General features: G+C 43.4%; 2 protein-coding genes across 2 annotated transcripts; one reads left to right on the top strand and one right to left on the bottom strand.

The window, feature by feature from the left end:
• Nucleotides 1-2733: 2733 nt before the first annotated feature.
• Nucleotides 2734-8539, bottom strand: crtap (cartilage associated protein). Its single transcript, XM_034599577.1, has 7 exons — nucleotides 7289-8539; nucleotides 5920-6069; nucleotides 5095-5266; nucleotides 4888-5016; nucleotides 3986-4131; nucleotides 3812-3895; nucleotides 2734-3120 (listed from the first exon to the last, which is right to left on the bottom strand). Exons 1-7 carry the CDS (start codon nucleotides 7748-7750, stop codon nucleotides 3073-3075), a joined length of 1191 nt encoding a protein of 396 aa, XP_034455468.1. The 5' UTR covers nucleotides 7751-8539; the 3' UTR covers nucleotides 2734-3072.
• fkbp9 (FKBP prolyl isomerase 9) lies at nucleotides 7769-18637 on the top strand. Its single transcript, XM_034599572.1, has 11 exons — nucleotides 7769-7917; nucleotides 9040-9388; nucleotides 10480-10625; nucleotides 12861-13050; nucleotides 13148-13293; nucleotides 13891-14080; nucleotides 15491-15636; nucleotides 15906-16095; nucleotides 16377-16522; nucleotides 16769-16932; nucleotides 17031-18637. Exons 2-11 carry the CDS (start codon nucleotides 9186-9188, stop codon nucleotides 17208-17210), a joined length of 1701 nt encoding a protein of 566 aa, XP_034455463.1. The 5' UTR covers nucleotides 7769-7917; nucleotides 9040-9185; the 3' UTR covers nucleotides 17211-18637.
• Nucleotides 18638-18761: the final 124 nt, after the last annotated feature.

Raw genomic sequence — 18761 nt, 5'->3', positions numbered from 1 at the left:
AATCTGTAATGTGAGACATTTAATGAAGTTGGTTATCTAGCCTTAGTTCAAACTTGAATGAACGCCCTGTGGTTGTTTGCCTTCACCAACCAGTGCAGTTTTAGTCTGCATATATGTTTTTCCAGACTCCTATGAGGTCACTGTCACCTCTGACCTTTGACCACTGAAATCTAATCAGTTCATCTTTGAGTGACAAGTTGTCAAAACTGCCTCTAAAGGCAGACTTGAGATATCATGTTCAGGAGGCCAAAAACATGTTTTGTGAGGACACCGTGACCTTGAACTTTGACCTTTAACCACCCAAATCTAACCAGTTCATCTGTGAGTCTAAGTGAACATTTGTGCAAAATTTAAAAGGATTCTCTTCAGGTGTTATTAAGATAACATGTTCACAAGGCAAAAAAGGGTTTCGTGAGGCCATCTTGACCTTAACGTTTGACCACCAGATTCTTATCAGTTCATTCTTGAGTCCAAGTAAACCTTCGTATCAAGTTAGAGGCAATTCTCTCAAGGTGCACTCGAGATATCATGTTCACAAGTGGACGAACGGACGGTCAGCCAGAAAACGTAATGCTTCTGGCCACTGGAGGAATAATTATGTTTTTCTGCTGTTTTGTCCTTCAGCTACTAAATTGAGTAAGAATTCATAAAAAAAGGTGCAAATATAAACAAAGGCCAATTGTCACAAGAGGGTTTAAACTTTTAGATATTGTGATGTATAAAGACGACAAAATGAGTTTCAGTATGTTACAGTAACTGAAATAGTCAGTGCTTCACTGGCTGGTGGACGAGGTGATTTATGGTGTCATCGGTGATTATTGAATTTTTCAATTTTGTTTCTAACAAAACAAAAATATATTTTTGTGTTTCTAAAAATATATTTTTAGAAACACAAAAATATATTTTTTAATGAGGTTATTTTTAATCTGGTTATGAAATAAGGATTTGGATAAGTTAAGTGGATGAGCGTCTTCTTCATTTCTGTATTGTGGTATCTGAAACTATGTGGACACTATTCTTGGGTGAGCGCATGGGGGGGGGAATGAAGTGCCTGAAGTGTCTGTATGTTTGTGTAAATATGAATCTATGACTGCATTAACTTGCTGTACATACTGTAGCATATCTGTTGTCACATTAGACGTGACCTCTACACAGAGTCGGCTCATTTCCACCACTAAGAATCTCACTGTTTCGTGTTCTGCTGTTGAAACACAAGTACTGTACTCGCGGATGTCAGCTGCAGGGCCGGTCTGATCGCACACCAGATTGTGGGATCACCTGAGTTTTTGTGCACGACACTTATGAAAACCAGCGGAGGCGAAAAACAGGAAATGATATTTGGACGTCGCCGTGTCTCGTTCACATGACGCTCTAACGTGACGGTTTCTCCTCCCTTTCAAACAGCCTGATGGGAGTGGTGTCAGGGTGAAGTGTGTACTGTGTAGAGCAAGTGTTCTCTTAGTCACAATAAACTCCTTAACATGTGACTCTGTGCTGATTATTGCTTCTGATGTGGTTTCAAGTCTTGAATTTCCTTCTTTTTTTTTCGTCCTTCAGGGTCAAACAGAAACATTCAGTCAAGGAGATAAAGATGTCAAATCACGTGGTTCATTGATTGCATTGTTTACCGTTCACTGTGTAAGTGTGACCTGTGACCTTGACCTTTAACCTTGACTCCTGACAATCAGCTTTTCATCGTAACTTTTGTCCAAGCTCCTCTTTCACACCGCCGTTATCCTTCTCTTTTCTGACGCCCTCACTAAATGTTAACGGATGATGGAAAGATGTAAAATAAAGCATTGTCAAGGAATAAGGAGAAGCAATAGAAGAGAAGTGAATACAGGGAGGAGAGAAACGAGAGCACAGAGCTGCAGACAGAGGGACGCACGCACGCACGCACACGCACACACACACACACACACACACACACAGTAATACAGAGGGAATGTTCCCCTGTGGGTTTTTAACATCACTGTGTGACAAACTGCACTGAGACTCAATGTTCAAACATTATTAAACAACTCAGTGTTTTCTCTGGCTGCGTCTCTCTGCTCTGCACAGCCCTGCGTGGCTTCCGTCTCAAAGGCCGCTGCTGTCCAGCCCTTCAGGCCCCTATAGAGCCCCTATAGAGATGCAGATTCTAGATTGCAGATCAAATTTAGAATTTTGGGGAAATGTTTTCAGTAGTTCAAAGAACAACAAATGATTTTGTATTTGGTCTGTATTTATAAAGTGCTTTTCTAGTCTTGATGTTCACTCAAAGAGCTTGTCCATAAAATTTTAGCACATACCTATAAATAGTCAAATTACTCCAGACTTTTAACTCTGTCTAGCTATCTATAAAGTCTTAAATGTGCAAATATGACATACTAGCTCTAAAAAAGCATTTAAGTAGATTTTAATGATGTAAACGTTCATTTGACTGTTTGTCTACAAACACCCTGGTCAGAATTCATAGCAGCACACTGGGCTTGGCTGTAAGAAAGACTGTGGATACCTACTGTTTGACTTTTTACTGTTTGCGTGATGACGTGGTGTTTAAAGTGTTATTCTCTACGAGGCTACTTCACCTTATCTTCAATAGTAGTCAAGTGTAAGTAATTATGGGATTCTGATAGTCCCTCATATCCATCATACTTGAAGTAGATTTAAATATCATTCATCATGATCTTGAAAAGGTTTTAAAAAGTCTTAAATTCAACTTCTATCATAGACATATATTCCAGAGAGAGATTGATATTTAAAACGTAATTTTATTGTGACAAGACAACATCTATGATTCAAAGCAGAGGAATGAATTCGTAAAACATTGAGTAAAAACATTTCGGTCTCCGTTATCATTATTGCCTTTTAAATCATGTATCATTTAATGTGCTGAATGTGCACACACTGTACCTCTGAACTGAGTATTTTATCCACAAATAATCGGGATTAATATTCAGGATGTGAAGCTGTAAGGTAAAAACAAAACAAAACCCTATGACCCACGAGAACCTCTTAAAAAACCCCAATAAATACAAACTGGTGCCGCTTTCTTGTTCTTCAGTGTTTAGGCAGAGTGTCCAACGTGGGCTATTCATCATTGTCCAGGAACTCATCTATAAACTCCACCACCTCCCCCTGTGGACACACACACACACACACACACACACACACACACACACACACACACACACACACACACACACACACACACACACACACACACACACACACACACACACACACACACACACACACACACACACACACACACAAAAGAATCAACCAGAGACAACTTAGGTGGGTCCGTGACGTTTTCCTCTCAGTGAATTATCCTCAGTTCCCCCACTAACACTTCTGTGACCTCTCATACCTGCAATCACTAAATGAATCACAGCCAAGTCAAGTGAATGGTATTTGCTGCATACAGTAAGTAATCCTGGCTTATGCTGGGTCGCCCTGATGGCCACAGTCCTTGAGCTACCATCATTAAAACTGATGGAGCTGCAGTGTCGTGCTGCCACCCCGTGGTCGTGTGTGACATCGCAGGCTTGATAAAAACAGGGCCCACATTGTACTGCAGGGCGTCATGTGACCAGACGAAGGGATCTAGGATTTTTCCATAAGTTACACAAGGACACAGCCTGTGAGAGCAGCAGGCTACCTGATGTAAACCCTGACACACTTCATGAGGACAATGCCGACCTATTTTTAAAGGGTGTACTAGACTGTATCATATGATCTCTTCTCCTGACCAGAGATAACCTCCTGGCTGGAAGCTTTCCTGTGAAGCGCCGACACACAAATGGATGCGAACACACACACGCACCTCATCGTCGCTTATCAGCCGCTGTCTGGAGAACTCAATCATCTGTAGCTGCATGGTTGTCTGATTGTAGTATCGCAGTGCCTCCTGTAGGGAACAGACACACAACAAAATAACCTGTTAATGTGAACCACTCAGTTTGAGCGTGTAAGGTGCGTAATCATTAACATGTCTCACTGATCTGGCCAGGAAGTCCTCCTCTGTCAGCCCCCACTGGCTTTTGTGAAATTTGTAATAGGCCACGTTGTTCTTCATGACCTCATCACTGGGGTCAAACAGCATGTAGCTGGCTGCACACGGCACTGCATTCTTCAGGTCATTTACTGAAACACAAAAATTTGCTCTTAATCCACAAGACACTAACCCGACTGACTTAAAGGGATAGTTCATTCAAATTCACTCATTATCTACTCACCGCTGTGCCGATGGAGGGGTGGGTGAAGTGTTGAGTCCACAAAACCCTTTTGGAGTTTCAGGGGTAAACAGTGTTGCAGCCAAATCAAATACAATCGAAGTAACTGGTGATCAATTTCTCAAAGGTAAAAAAAAGCAACAGAAAAAAAACATAAAATCCAAGTGTCTGTAAGCATTCACATCCTTGTCATGTACACCATGTTTTTAGCCTAAATGTCCCCTACCGGAAGTATCGATGCTACCAGAACTAGTGATGCTACCACGCACCCCGTGCGTACCCTTGGGCGAGAGCTCGTGAACGTGAACGCGGCTCCAGGGGAGGATAACAGGGGACATTTAGGCCAAAAACATGATGTAAATGACGCCGTGTTGAGTCCAATTTGAATGTCGGGGCTTACGGACACTTGAATGACACCACAGGAGCAGTAGGGAGGCATGTTGTGTTTTTTTTACGATCACCAGTCACTTCAATTGTATTGGATTTGGCTGTAACACTGTTTACCGCTGAAACTACAAAAGTGTTTTGTGGACTAAAAATGTTAGCCTTCCCAACCCCATCAGCATAGTGGTGAGTAGATAATATGTGATAGGTGACCTATCCCTTTAAGAAAATCTAAAGTTGTACATAGATGCAAGGAAAAACTCAGGGATAATGAAATACTCACGCTTGTAATAAGCAAACTGCAGGTAGTGGTACATGGTGGCTACAAACTTATCTACAACAAATCCTCCTACAACCGGTGTCAGGTCACTTTCACACCTCACTTTCCTGTCAAGGACCTCGATATAGTGATCTGGAATGAAATGATATCAACCATTAACTTTTGGATTTTCAGAGAGTTGAGGGAAAAATAACTAAATGTTGTACAGACCTGCTATGGAGGGGTAGAAGTCTTTAAAGTCTTTGACGTCCCTTGGGCCCTCAGACGCAGCCAGACACTCGTCGTAGATCTTGAAGAAGTCCCTCAGAGCCAGCTCCATGTCTGACACCGAGGTACGGAAGTTGTCCCCGTTATATGCCCGCACTGCGCGCACAAATAATGTCTGGAATACAACATGACAAAAAAAACAGGGAAAAATGACAGTCGGTCAGTCAATGAATGGTAATTTGTGGAATGATTGAAGAAATCAACGAGGACAATGATTATCTGAATTGCTGAAAACAACAGAAAACTTGAGTAAGTTATTAAAACCATCTTATTTCTGTGAAAGAAACGGTTGCCATGTAAAAACCTGAATGACCTCCACCTCTTTAATGCCTGATAAGGAACCCTGAAGTTCCCCAAACCAAGTGTGTGAGGCACTGGTGAGTATTAACCACCATATATATATATATATATATCTATATATATTTATATATATGGTTGGTCTGAGAGAAAGCACAGAGGCACTAATCTTGGCAGCACAAGAACAAGCCCCAAGCCCAAGATCCATAGAGGCTAGGGTCTACCACAGCAGACAAGATAGTGTAGTCCATCTTTATACACAGTGTATGATGTTACCTCAGTATAAAGTCAGTCTTAACTTTCCCATAATGCCGACCACAGGCATCCACCACATCGGCACAGCCACAGAGCCAGATTACAGGCCGGTTAGAGTGGCTGTGCACATTCTGAGACATGTGGGTATGGGTGGGACTCCTGCGTCCACGCCGTCTTCCCATGCCGTATTTCTCGCAGAGAATCTGATGCATGTACCTCATAGGACTTGGTCTCCAGGTCTTTGAGGTGTTCCTCCGCTCCTGGCAGACTCTGGTAGTATGCCATGTTCCTCTGCATCATCTCATCATCTGGGTGTTTCAGCAGGAAGGTGTGGGCCGCAGAAACCGCCTTGGCCACTTTGTCAGACTGAGACAAACACATACTGTTATTTTTGTGTGAGTGTATGCGTGTGTGTTTGTATGAGTGTGTGAGTGCACATCATTAAATGAAACAACACACATGTAGCACTGAAATCTATTTTTGCTCATAAATGATTCATAATTTTGTTGCCCAATACATATATATAGAAATCCCTTGAAGGATGAGAGGTCTCCTGTGTGGAAACTTGCATTTGTTACTTTTTCCAATTCTTTGACAGTATTTGGGGAATTAACTGTGATCTAAAACCAAATTCAAGGTAAAACCTTAATGGTGATCAGTGATCTTCGAAATGGGTTTCCTCTTGTTTATAGGGAGGGCACAAAAACACCAGCAAGCACCAGTCAAAAGTTCAGGACCTTGTCTTTTGCAGAACAGGGCCCCCCCGCACCTCCCCAGTGCACCAGTGGCACGTTTAGCTGACATCAGGAAAAATCCCTGTCATGCGTTGAAAATTGAGTAAAACCTTCACCACAAATTGAAAATAAAATTACAATTTACTTGTACAGCACCAACATACAGAATATAGTAAGGTCAAGACCTGACAAAATGATAGAGGAACCCAAGACACAACAGGCCAGCATAGTTGACTGTGGAATGAATACTCCCCTTTAAAGGGATAGTTCCTCCAAAAATGAAAATTAACTCATTATCAACTCACTATGGCAATGGAGGAGTGGGCGAAGTGTTTGAGTCCACAAAACACTCTTGGAGTTTCAGGGGTAAACAGTGTTGCATGTTTTTAGCCTAAATGTCGCTGTTATCCTCCTCCGGAGCTGCGATTGCACAAAGATCACAGCAGACATTTAGGTTAAAAACATGGTGTAAATGACCTCGTTTCGAGTCAAATTTGAAAGTCGGGGCTTACGGACACTTGGATGACACCACAGGAGCAGTATGGAGGCATGTTGTTCACCATTGACTTCAACTGTATTGGATTTGGCTGCAACGCTGTTTACCCCTGAAACTCCAGAAGTGTTTTGTGGACTCAAACACTTCACCCACCCTTCCATCAGCATAGTGGTGAGTAGATAATGAGGGAATTGCCATTTTTGAGTGAACTATCCCTTTAATGAGTAAGAACCGGACTCCATCGTGTGCCTCGTCCGGTTGTTGTGAGCTGGGAAACACTGGGGACACTGGAGACTTTTAGAACCATAGAGGTCACATCAGCTTGGTGGGTGTGGGTCACGCGGAGCTGGCTCACCTTGAAGTAGGCATACTGCAGGTACCTGTAGGGCTCCCTCCTATCGAACTCGTCTATGGTGTCCCGGCTGGGCATGGTCTGTCTGAACGCGGGCAGCCCCTGCTTGCAGCGCTTCAGGCACTGCGCCCTCTTCATCACGTTGCCGAACGCTCGCAGCTCGGGGAACTCCGCGAACTTGTCCTCGTCCTCCAGGCGCACGGAGCTGCAGTTGAGGTTGCAGAAGGCCTCGCTGTCCCGCAGCAGCCGGTAGAGCCGCAGCGACACCTCCATGTACTCCACCGTCTCCTTCCACTTCTCCCCGGTGTACTGGTCCAGAGCGTATTTGTACGCGGACTCCAGCGGCATCAGCTCGTGTCGGGGGAAACTCCTGAAGCTGTACTTCTCGTACTGGGACTGCACCGCCGAGACGGCAAGCGCGATCAGCAGCGCAGAGAGGAGTTGGGAAGAGGTGGAGGGTGCCATTTTTGAAGTTTGGGAAATGGTGGATAGGGGCTGGGACGGCGAGTGCGTGGGGCTCAAGGACCGCCTCAAGTTCCACCACGTACCCGGACAAAGCGTTCCTCCCCCCGGGGCGCAGGGCTGGATCAGCGGGGCCTGGGATGAGCTGCTCCTCCCACTGAATCCCACAAGTAAATCACTGCTGTTGTTCTGTTCTTATACAGAAGCTACAAGCTGACAGAGAACAGGCTTTTATAATCTAACATGATGGCGAAGTTCTCCACTTTGTTGTTAAAGGGAAACACAAGTTTGCCATTTGGTCTGATGTATAGGAACAACAAGTTATTCCTCCACAACACACGTCTCTTCAAAGTGGAAACCTGTTTGATCCCAGTCGCTCATCAAACCCCCGGTGAGGGTGGATTGTTCCTCCTCCTCCCACTGCCACGTAGAGACATTCCTGCTCCGGCCCCCCTCAAACCAGAAGAAGGCCCTAAATCCCTCCGACACAACACGATCCAGGGTGTTCAACATCATCCATGCGTAAACTTCTCGTGTTGTGCTATCATGTGAGTGCAAACATTAGGCGTAACCAGATGTGCGCGTAAACTCTGATTTAAATGGACGCGAATGGGGGGGGGGGGGGATGTAACTGCAGCTGTGAGGAAGAGACCCCTACATTACCACGTTGACACATCTCACAGAGGCTGCAACTGCGCAAGAGCAATACGTGGTGCCCAAACTGCCCCATTCAATCCCAGCGTGCGTCAAGGCAGCCAGAGAGAGAGAGAGTGGAGCAGGAAGTATTTCAAGATAAGAGCACAGTTGAACGCATACTCTTCGATGTTGTGTGTTTGTGTGTCTAGAGAAAAGCAAAGTAAAGTAAAGCACAGCAAAGAAAAACAAAGCAAAGTAAAGCAAAGCAAAGCATGTGGAAAATCATGGTAGCACATGTAGTGCACATGTTATCACATGGGTATTTACAGGTGCTTCACACATTTTACCACCAAAATGTTCCAAAACAATGTGTTTTTACACATGTGAAGTTCATGTGTTTTTTCTGTTCGGGAAATGTTACATGTTAAATCCAAATGTGAAATCTAAATGTCCAATGTTGAATCTAAATCTAAATGTTAAATCTAAATTTGAAATCAAAATATTAAATGTTGCATCAAAACGTCAAATGTCAAATATAGGTCTTTACAATCAGCACCTCCTTATTTGCTTAAATTGATGTTTGTAATTTGATTTTGACATAGAGGGTTTTTTAATCTTTAGGGTTTAACCGGATGTTGTTAGTTTTTGCCATGCAGCTTGACGCAGGATCATTCCTGTGCTGTAACTCGGGGCAGGACTTGTATCCAAGTGGAGGAAACCGTGGAACAGGGAGGACAGACGTACCCAGGCTTGACTCTTGCTTATCTCCATCGCAATTGATTTATTTTTGTCGACAGTGAAAATGAGCTCGTGCGTGCACGTAATGTTATACCTGGCAGTTCTGGTGGCGATCGCCGCCTGCAACGCTCCCCCTGTCCCGTTAGACGACATTCTCATTGAGAAAACTTTCGTGCCGGAGCAGTGCGTGCGCGCAGTCAAGGTTGGCGACTACGTGAGGTACCACTACAACGGTGTTTTCCCGGACGGCAAGAAGTTCGACTCTAGGTGAGTATCACGCAGAAGAACCAGCTTTGTTGTTAGTTTTTGTCCCCAGGGTGCACGAGTTGCGTGCGCGATGCGTAAAAGTGCACGTAGAGTGGGCTCGGCTCAGTGAGCCACGCAGGCAAGCTTGTTGAATGCAGCTCTGCGGATCAACACACGATTCATCCAAGGGCTCCGACACTTTTTCATGCAAAAGACCAAAACAGTTGAATGCACATATGACCCCAGTGTTCAGAGCAGTGGCGGATCTAAGTTTTTTTTCAGGGGCCATAAAGGGATCACAATTTACAGAGAGGGGGTTACATGACCAACATCCATGCACAATTCCTGATTCAGTAAGGTGCCTAATTAAGTCAATCTTTGAGCAAAGGCCCACATCATCGAATATATTTTGAAAACTGTTCCTCACTCAAGCACATTGTGTTCTTCAAAGAAGCATAAAAAATTAAAAATCTTAACAAATTGTCATTTATTAAAGTTAGTATTGTTACTAAGTGACTATAGCTTCTTTAAAACAAAAGACTAAAAGACTACTGACAGGTCAGGTGCGGTTATGGGGCCATTTTGATTTCAGCTGGGGCCAGTGGCCCCCCAGGCCCTCTGGAGCCCACTTTCAGGTCCTTCGGGGGGTAAGGGGGGGGGGGGGGTGATTACCACTGACTTAGTGAATAGTAGTAGTAGGGATTCCCAGCTGGGCAAAGTGGAGTCCATGAGATCCTCAGAGGTCCTGAAAGCGGCCTCCAAACTTAAGGATAAGGACTTGATCATCAGTGTGATCACATTAGTCCACAAATCTGATCTGAATCTCTTCCTCTGAACACTGGAGTCACATGTGCAATCCTCTGTTGAGGCCTTTATCGAAAATGACCTCTGGGGGTCTCTGGACTCCACTCTGAGAACCACTGACTTACTCATCAGTAGTGTCCCTGCAGGCTGAATTACAAACTGGGTTTGCCACAAAAGTGGGTGGCTGTCCAGGGCACCCAGACCTCTAAAGCCCAAGAAGCCTCAGGCTTACTGCATGGCCTTTGCTTCATTGAAAATTGAATAAATAATGATTATAATTTAGTGATGTGTGTATGTTTGTGTTTCAGTTACGACCGTGGAAGCACCTACAATGTGTTTGTTGGCAAGAAGCAGCTGATCGCAGGAATGGACAAAGCTCTGGTGGGGATGTGTGTCAACGAGAGACGACTGGTGAAGATTCCACCTCACCTCGCCTACGGAAAGCAGGGATACGGTGTGTATGACTGAGTGTGTGTTCATCTCCCCGACATATAGAGCATAACAGTGACGGCCCGGGTACAGACACCCTCTGGTTCTTGAAGTACATTTCTCGTCAATTTTCTCCATTGACATTTCAGAAAATCTATATAAAAAGAGTTTTAAGCCTGGAACCAGGCCGACCAGCTAAAAGATGGATCGTGACCACAAAACCTTTGATTAGGAGCAAATAAAATAGCAAAATCTAAAAAAAGGCAAAGGTATAAGACTTTGTACATTATTATTTCAAGAGTGAAGGAACTACACATCCCATAAACCATTGCAAATGATCCTTATCGAACAACTTCCGGTGCACTTCTTCTTTTTATGTAACCTTGTTTCCATAGGGACAACGAGCTCCACCAATCATAGACAGCACTTTTACACCTGAGGATTGTGGGTAGTGTAGTACTTCTCCTTGACATTGCAAATAAAACACCCTTTTCTTAAAATGCAGTTGATATCATTCAGACATGTGTTGACATTCTTTAAAGGAAGTAAAGTGTCTAGTGATAATGAGAGTCAGCTGAAGCAGGGAGGAAGTGGGCTGCTCCCAGACGTCCATGCTGGGTCACGTCAGAGGGACGTCACAGACCAGGAAGCCGGTCAGAGTGAGCTGCTCTGGATAAAGATTATCAGCAGTCAGTAAATGCACAACCAATCCCAGAGCATCAGCAGCTGCAGGCAGAGGAACTTTCTAGATCGTGAGCTGCATGTGAACAAAACAAGTCCGTTGAGTGAGATTGTGTCAGAAAACACTGATAAACTACACTTTTTATATAAGTGTAGTGATGAGAGCAAAGGAATGTGAAAGCTCTGTTTACATGTAAAGACCAGTTCAACTCTAGGACATAAACAATGAACTTGTCAGGACCAGTAGTCCTCATGGGGATCAAAGTTAACGTCAGGGGTAAGATGTGAATTGTGGTTAGTTATAGGGTTTTGGTTAGGCTGGCCACCATGAATGGAAGTCAATGCAAACTCCTAATAAGGATAGCTCTGCAAGTGTGTGTGTGTGTGTGTGTGTGTGTGTGTGTGTGTGTGTGTGTGTGTGTGTGTGTGTGTGTGTGTGTGTGTGTGTGTGTGTGTGTGTGTGTGTGTGTGTGTGTGTGTGTGTGTGTGTGTGTGTGTGTGTGTGTGTGTGTGGTCGAGGTTTACTCAAGGTTTACTCATGTTGTGGGGACCTAAATCAGTGTACACAGTCACATTATGGGGACTTGTCCTCCTTGTGGGGACAAAAGCAAGTTACGCATAACGTAAGTCATTACCTTATAAGGTGAAGACAGGTTTTTAGGTTAGAGTTAGGGTAGTGGTTGGGTAGTAACTATGTTTAAAGTTAGAGTAAGTCTCCAGGAACTTAATGTAAGGCAATGCAATGTCCCCTGAAGTCATGGAGGCCCAACTCTGTGTGTGCGTGCGTGCGTGTGTGTGTGTGTGTGTGTGTGAATGGAATATTTAGATAATGGGACAGAGAGAAGAGCGAGGGGCATGTGTGGACAGGTAAAAACTGAGGTTGAAGAAAACAGGGGGGTGCAGCACAAAGAGGTTTAAAGCAGAAAGAGACCTGCCAGCTCATCAGCAGTGGAGCTTTAATGGCTGTTGACACTGTCCTTACACCCCTCCTCCACCTCTGTATACAAGAGAGGAGCTGTGTGTTTTTGGATTAGCCACTGTGCTTGTGTCCATCGACAGTCCCAGGACAAGTCATCTAACTTTAAAGTTTCATTCTCTGGTTTTAACTAGGGGTTGGAATCGCAGGTTAACTCAAGATATGATACGAATGGGGATACATAACGATTCATCATGATATCTGTCGAACTGAAGAAGAAAACAAAAAGCCCCTAAATCGGAAAAGTGCAGGATTTGTGTATTTATTCAATACAATTTGGGGTCAGTTTCACAGAATTTTAAAATAAATGGGATGACACAATGGACAAAAAAGTGCATAAAGTCTTATCTTAGTGGCTCTAAAATCTTAAAAATATAAATATAAATCTCATGAGTCAGGCTTTATTATCATATGGATATCGATTGGCCGTTATAAGTCGATATGAGCCTTTCACAAACATATTTATATATGCATTTATATAATTTTATATTAAAAAAAGTTTATCTAATTCAAGTTGAATATATTTAGTTGTATCTGTGTTTTCTTTTTATTTATTCTTATTCTTAATAAAGTTTGATGAGTGAATGTCCTGTTTCTCTCCAGGTGAAATCATCCCTGCGGACTCCATCCTCCACTTTGACGTGCTGCTGCTCGACGTGTGGAACCCGGAGGACGGCGTGCAGATCAACACTTACCACACGCCCTCCAACTGCTCCAGGAAGGTGGAGGTGTCTGACTACGTGCGCTACCACTACAATGGCACGCTGCTGGACGGGACCCTCTTTGATTCCAGGTTCGTTCTGTGCTATCCCTCAGTCACACAAAAAGAAATGCACCTGTACTCACACACACGTAACCTCTCTCCTCCGTCTATCCACCCTTCGCTGCAGTCACACCCGCATGCGCACATATGACACCTACGTCGGGATTGGCTGGCTGATCGCTGGCATGGACCAGGGGCTCCTGGGCATGTGTGTCGGAGAGAGACGCATCGTCACTATGCCTCCCTCTCTTGGATATGGAGAGAATGGAGATGGTGAGTGTTGATAATGTCTTTAGTATTATTTGTTTCCTGGAGATAACAGACCTTTTACAATATAAATTATTGACTTCAGCGGAAAGCAAGATCGCACACATATACAGTGACTGGAGTGTTTATCTGTCAACACACTGCACTTGCTTAATTTGAAGTAACATAACTTTGTATATCAACGAGCAGAGAACACATCTGCAAGTGCTGATGTAGGACTTTCATGTATGATCTAATGAATTCTTCTTCAACACATGATTTTCATTTTCATTGATTAGTGTAGTAGCACAAAGCAATAGGAAATGATAAGTTTACATGTTTATAGACTGTATTATAATTGTATTTCTATCATTTTATGTTTTCCTTTTTGAAAAAATAATCAGAACAATCTTTTTTTACAACCTTGAGCTGTTTTGTAATTATTAGAAATCATAGTATTACCACTGCAGATTAAGATGATACTTTTCTTGGTGCCAGTGTGATAAATCAGATTTACTGAAAAAAGGACACAAGGCAGTTGAAATGTGCTTAGTCAAGTTTATTTATCTCCATACCTGCTTCTCTTCTTCTCTTCAACCTTTCTCCTTCTTGTTCTACCCCCAGGCAGCGACATCCCGGGTCAGGCGTCTCTGGTGTTCGATGTCATTCTCCTGGACCTGCACAACCCCAGGGATGGCATCGCAGTGACCAATCAGAAGGTGCCCGAGTCCTGCACGAGGAAGTCCGTCACCGGAGACTTTGTGCGCTACCACTACAACGGCAGCCTCCTCGACGGGACATTTTTTGACTCCAGGTGTGTGTCCATGTTAAACATTCATCAGACTTGTTGTAATATTGAACTTTCAATTTCAACTGCTTTTGCCTGCTGCTGTTCTTTAAGCGGCCACAGGATGGCAGCATCTCACTGTAAACTGAAGACCGATAGAGAGATTCAAAACTTTATAACCACTGGTGGCCATTTCCTGTTTGTGAAACATAACAGTGCAAGTAGTTTCGATCTTGTGTTGCCACTCACAACAGATGTATAAGCCCTAAAAGTCTAAAATCAAACACTGCCTTAATGTTCTTATATTGGCTTTATACAGTATATCAGCAGTAAAAACAATACACAACAGAATGGAGGCTTATGTTTAACATGCTTAATTGTAATATATGGAAACATGCCGTTCCCTTTCTGGAGAAAATGAAACTTTGCCTCTTTTTTAGAAACAGAAAGTCACTGAGCTCTATTCTTATCTAGCCACTGCAACTTTGTGGATTTCCACTTGTAGCATTTCTTTCCGGTGTTGTATATTTAAGCAGCAGTGATGTTGAAGATGATGATGAAGGAATCTCCGCGGACACCGTTCTTGCTTGTATAATAAGGTTTATTACACAGAAGTCTACAGGTCAGGACAGGTACCTTACGCCCAAGACTTGAGATAAAATGACGTCACACATAGGGGCCTCTAATTAAAGACATGCTTCGTACATAAAAATGGAAACCCCTCCATCAAACAGGTCAAAGAGCATTCTCCGAGGGAGAGAACTAACAAGTAACATCTAGAATAATACTTAGGAAATCTGAGAGTCCAGAAACGAGGGCCCCCTAGCTTTAAACCTGTCATTAAGTTTTACACCCATGTCAAAACGATCTACGTTAGCTGAATATACCACACCGGTCCTAAGAGTCTCTCATGCACATTCTGCACAGACGTCAAGGACGGCCTTCCTCTTGCACACTGAGTCCACACATTCTTTACTCAAGCAGTTTAAAATGACTCAAGTAAAAGTATAAAACTTCAGGCTCGGAAATGTCCTCAAAGTATAAAAGTAGAGAGTTACCCTCTGAAGGTCATTTCTCCCAGATGAGACTCATGTCACATTCATATTTTTGCCTAAACCACTCTTACTTAGATAAAAAACAATATACTACAACAGAGGTTAAAGAGTGAGCAGACTTATGATTAAATGTGCACAATGTTTTACTGTTTTTCGTCCTGACTTGTGTTGATTGGTTGTTCAGATGTGTGTTCTGAGATGAACTCTATGTCCTGAAATAAACCAGAATATCAAGTCATTCCCGGAACATTAGAGGACAACTCAAAATGACGACTGAAAAATACTATGTATTATAACATGTATTATATGTTTAACAGATTGACTGGATTTTTAGCTCCATGTCAGTGTGATAATAGTTTTGTTAATATTCTCTGTCCCACAGCTACTCACGTAATCGCACCTACGACACCTACGTGGGTCGAGGCTACGTGATCGCTGGCATGGACGAGGGTCTGATTGGAGTCTGTGTCGGAGAGAAACGCACCATCACCATCCCCCCACATCTCGGCTATGGAGAAGAAGGCACAGGTGTGTGTGTGTGTGTGTGTGTGTGTGTGTGTGTGTGTGTGTGTGTGTGTGTGTGTGTGTGTGTGTGTGTGTGTGTGTGTGTGTGTGTGTGTGTGTGTGTGTGTGTGTGTGTGTGTGTGTGTGTGTGTGTGTGTGTGTGTGTGCATGTGTGTACCTGCATGCGTGTACCTGCATGCGTGTACCTGCATGCGTGTACCTGCTTTCAGACATACACTGAACTCTGGTGAACCTCCGAACATTCTTTCTTTCTTTTTTTTTGTTTCTCTCAGGCACTAAGATCCCTGGATCAGCTGTGCTGGTGTTTGACATTGACATCATCGACTTCCACAACCCGTCAGACAGCACTGAAATCACTGTGATTCACAAGCCAGGAGAGTGCGACAAGCAATCGAAGAAGGGAGACTTCGTCAAATATCACTACAACGCCTCCATGATGGACGGCACATCCATCGACTCCACGTGAGTGTGAGACAGTCGAAGGCTGTTTCCCTGGAAAGCAAAGCACCTTAGAAACCTGAGTCACACACACAGAGACATCATTTTAAAGAACGACACCAAAGATCTTTGGGAAGAAGACAAACACATGGGGTGTAGGCAGTGTCTGTCAGGTCAGGTCCTGCCATTAGAGCAAACATGCATTTTGTTATTTATCCCTGTTTTCTGTAGCGTGGAAGCAAAAAGTCATTGGGAGAAGAGGCTCGGTTATTTTGTATGATTCACTCGGTCTCTGTTTATTTTAGATATAACTATGGAAAGACATACAACATCGTCCTGGGAGCTAACCAGGTGGTGCCGGGGATGGAGGACGGACTGATGGAGATGTGTGTGGGAGAGAAGAGGCACCTGGTTATTCCCCCTCACCTGGGCTATGGGGAGAGAGGAGTCCGTAAGTGTCTCACACACACACACGCACACACACACACACACACGCACACACACACACACACACACACACACACACACACACACACACACACACACACACACACACACACACACACACAGAGCTTTGACAGTGTGACCTCAGTTTTGCAAGTATGCAATCTGGAGCTTCATCAGTACATGGATCTCAAACTTTGGCCCCTTGGTTAAATTTCTCATTGTGTGTGTGTGTGTGTGTGTGTGTGTGCAGCTGATGAGGTCCCAGGGAGTGCTGTGCTGCTGTTTGACATTGAGCTGGTAGAGATGGAGGAGGGACTTCCTGAAGGCTACATGTTTATCTGGAATGACGATGTGTCCCCTGACCTCTTCGCTGAGATGGACAAAGACGAGAACAAGCAGGTGGAGCCCTCTGAGGTACGAGATGACCTGTTGTTTCTGTCATATTTACATGTGGTATATGTCGTCTGTGTGTTCTTATTTTACTCTCTCTGATCTCTCCTCTTCTTCCTCAGTTTACTGATTACATCATGCGGCAGGTGAGCGAGGGCAAAGGCCGCCTGGCACCCGGCTTCGATCCCAATCGCATCATCGACAACATGTTCTCCAACCAGGACCGTGACGGAGACGGAACAATCACAGAGGCAGAGTTCAAACTTAAAGCAGATGAAGCGACTACCCACGACGAGCTATGACGGGACTGAGTGTAAAAACTCAGCTCAGGGTGTAGGGGTGAGGGGTCAGACAGTTGGGGAGATGTGGGTCATACAGTAAAAAAAAAGATGGGGTTTTATATGTAAATTAAGTAAGTGCGGAGGGGGAAAAAAATGCTGAGAGAGATTCTGTGTATTTGTTTTGAGGACTGAGATGTTGGTATGCAGGTGTCTTGTCCTTTAAGACGCTGTTTTAGAGTCAAATTAAAATTTCGAAAGAAAACGCCTTATAAGAGGACTGTGAAGACAGTGAATGACTTTTTTTAACTTCTTATCCCATCAACCTCTTACGGAGTTTAAGGCCCGACAGGTGATCATTTTTTTTTATCATTTTCATAAACATCTTGTGCTCTCAAGATGATTTACAAAAAAATCCCTATGCGTTTCTATCGACTTCAGATGCACTCAGTCACAGTGATGGAGAGAACTCAGCTAGAATGTCATATAATGAAATTCTCTTGTATAGAGACAGGCAATTGTCATTATCGGTAATAATTTGCTGCGCATACTTTAACTTGTTCCCACAATGTTTTTATCTTGTGCGAACAAGATATTTATTGTGAGGGAACAACCTAATATTATGTGCAAACAAGTTCATTTCTTTCATGCACAAGATATTTATTGTGTGAGAACAAGTTAATATCTTGTGTGCACAAGATACAAAATATCACCTGTCTGGAGTTAAGGGGCTCTGTAAGTTCTTTATGTTTTGTTTTAAGGTTTTTTTATTTTGAAGGGTACGAAAGCACTCCTGTGTGAGAGAACAAACCAAGGCCTCCACGATCTCCACATTCAACACTCCTTCTGTAACTGACTGTAACTGTTTTTAACCTTCTTTGGTTGTGCAGGAAACTTCTCTCAAATATCTCCCAGGACCATCACTCACTGTAAGACTACTTATTTATAGGTGAAGATAAGTGGCAAGTTAAATCAGAGCTTTAAGTTAGAATAATGTTATATTTACATAGTTTACAGCCGACGATTTCCACTGTTTCACTTATAATCAGTCAGGATTCTGTGAGGGACATTTCTGCCAGATAGAAAAATTGAGTTTAGTTGTGAAGTCAGTATATGATAAAAAACGAAACAAATCATAATCATGTTTTCTTCACGGTGCCTTCTGTGTTTTCTGCTGTGAAAGTGATCCCTACAGGGGATCGGTTGCCTCTCCGGTCTGTCACACATTTAGTGTCTTGTTTACCATCTCTGGTTTTTGTCTTCGTCCTGATGTCAAATGTAATGTAGGACTTTTGCATTTTCATGACTGAGTGAGTGAATGAGCGAGTGAGTGACTGAGCGAGCGAGTGATAGTTTTTGTTTTACATTTCATTCAGGAATAACGCTGAGGCTGGATTGTTTCATCGTCAGCACAACCTTTAATTTGAATAAATTACCTGACCTAAAAAATACTTTGGCTGTGTCAGTCTGTTTGTCCTCATATACACACAAGTATTGTTCGAGACAAAAAAGTCCAGCACTGGGCCCGATTCTAAGTCTAGACCTCTATTCCAACACGTAAACTTCACAATTACT

Source organism: Hippoglossus hippoglossus, chromosome 11 (assembly GCF_009819705.1).
Source record: "Hippoglossus hippoglossus isolate fHipHip1 chromosome 11, fHipHip1.pri, whole genome shotgun sequence".
Lineage (NCBI taxonomy): Eukaryota > Metazoa > Chordata > Actinopteri > Pleuronectiformes > Pleuronectidae > Hippoglossus > Hippoglossus hippoglossus.
Note: the sequence above shows the minus strand (reverse complement) of the source record. Positions and strands in the feature narration are given on the sequence as shown.

Excerpts from the sequence above, each read along its gene's own strand:
- crtap (XM_034599577.1), bottom strand. The coding sequence starts at position 7,750 with ATGGCACCCTCCACCTCTTCCCAACTCCTCTCTGCGCTGCTGATCGCG. Across the intron at positions 5,017-5,094 it reads CTTCTACCCCTCCATAGCAG|ATCACTATATCGAGGTCCTT; the intron begins GTCTGTACAACA and ends ATTTCATTCCAG. Across the intron at positions 3,121-3,811 it reads GGCTGATAAGCGACGATGAG|GGGGAGGTGGTGGAGTTTAT; the intron begins GTGCGTGTGTGT and ends GTGTGTCCACAG.
- fkbp9 (XM_034599572.1), top strand. The coding sequence starts at position 9,186 with ATGAGCTCGTGCGTGCACGTAATGTTATACCTGGCAGTTCTGGTGGCG. Across the intron at positions 13,294-13,890 it reads ATATGGAGAGAATGGAGATG|GCAGCGACATCCCGGGTCAG; the intron begins GTGAGTGTTGAT and ends TTCTACCCCCAG. Across the intron at positions 15,637-15,905 it reads CTATGGAGAAGAAGGCACAG|GCACTAAGATCCCTGGATCA; the intron begins GTGTGTGTGTGT and ends TGTTTCTCTCAG.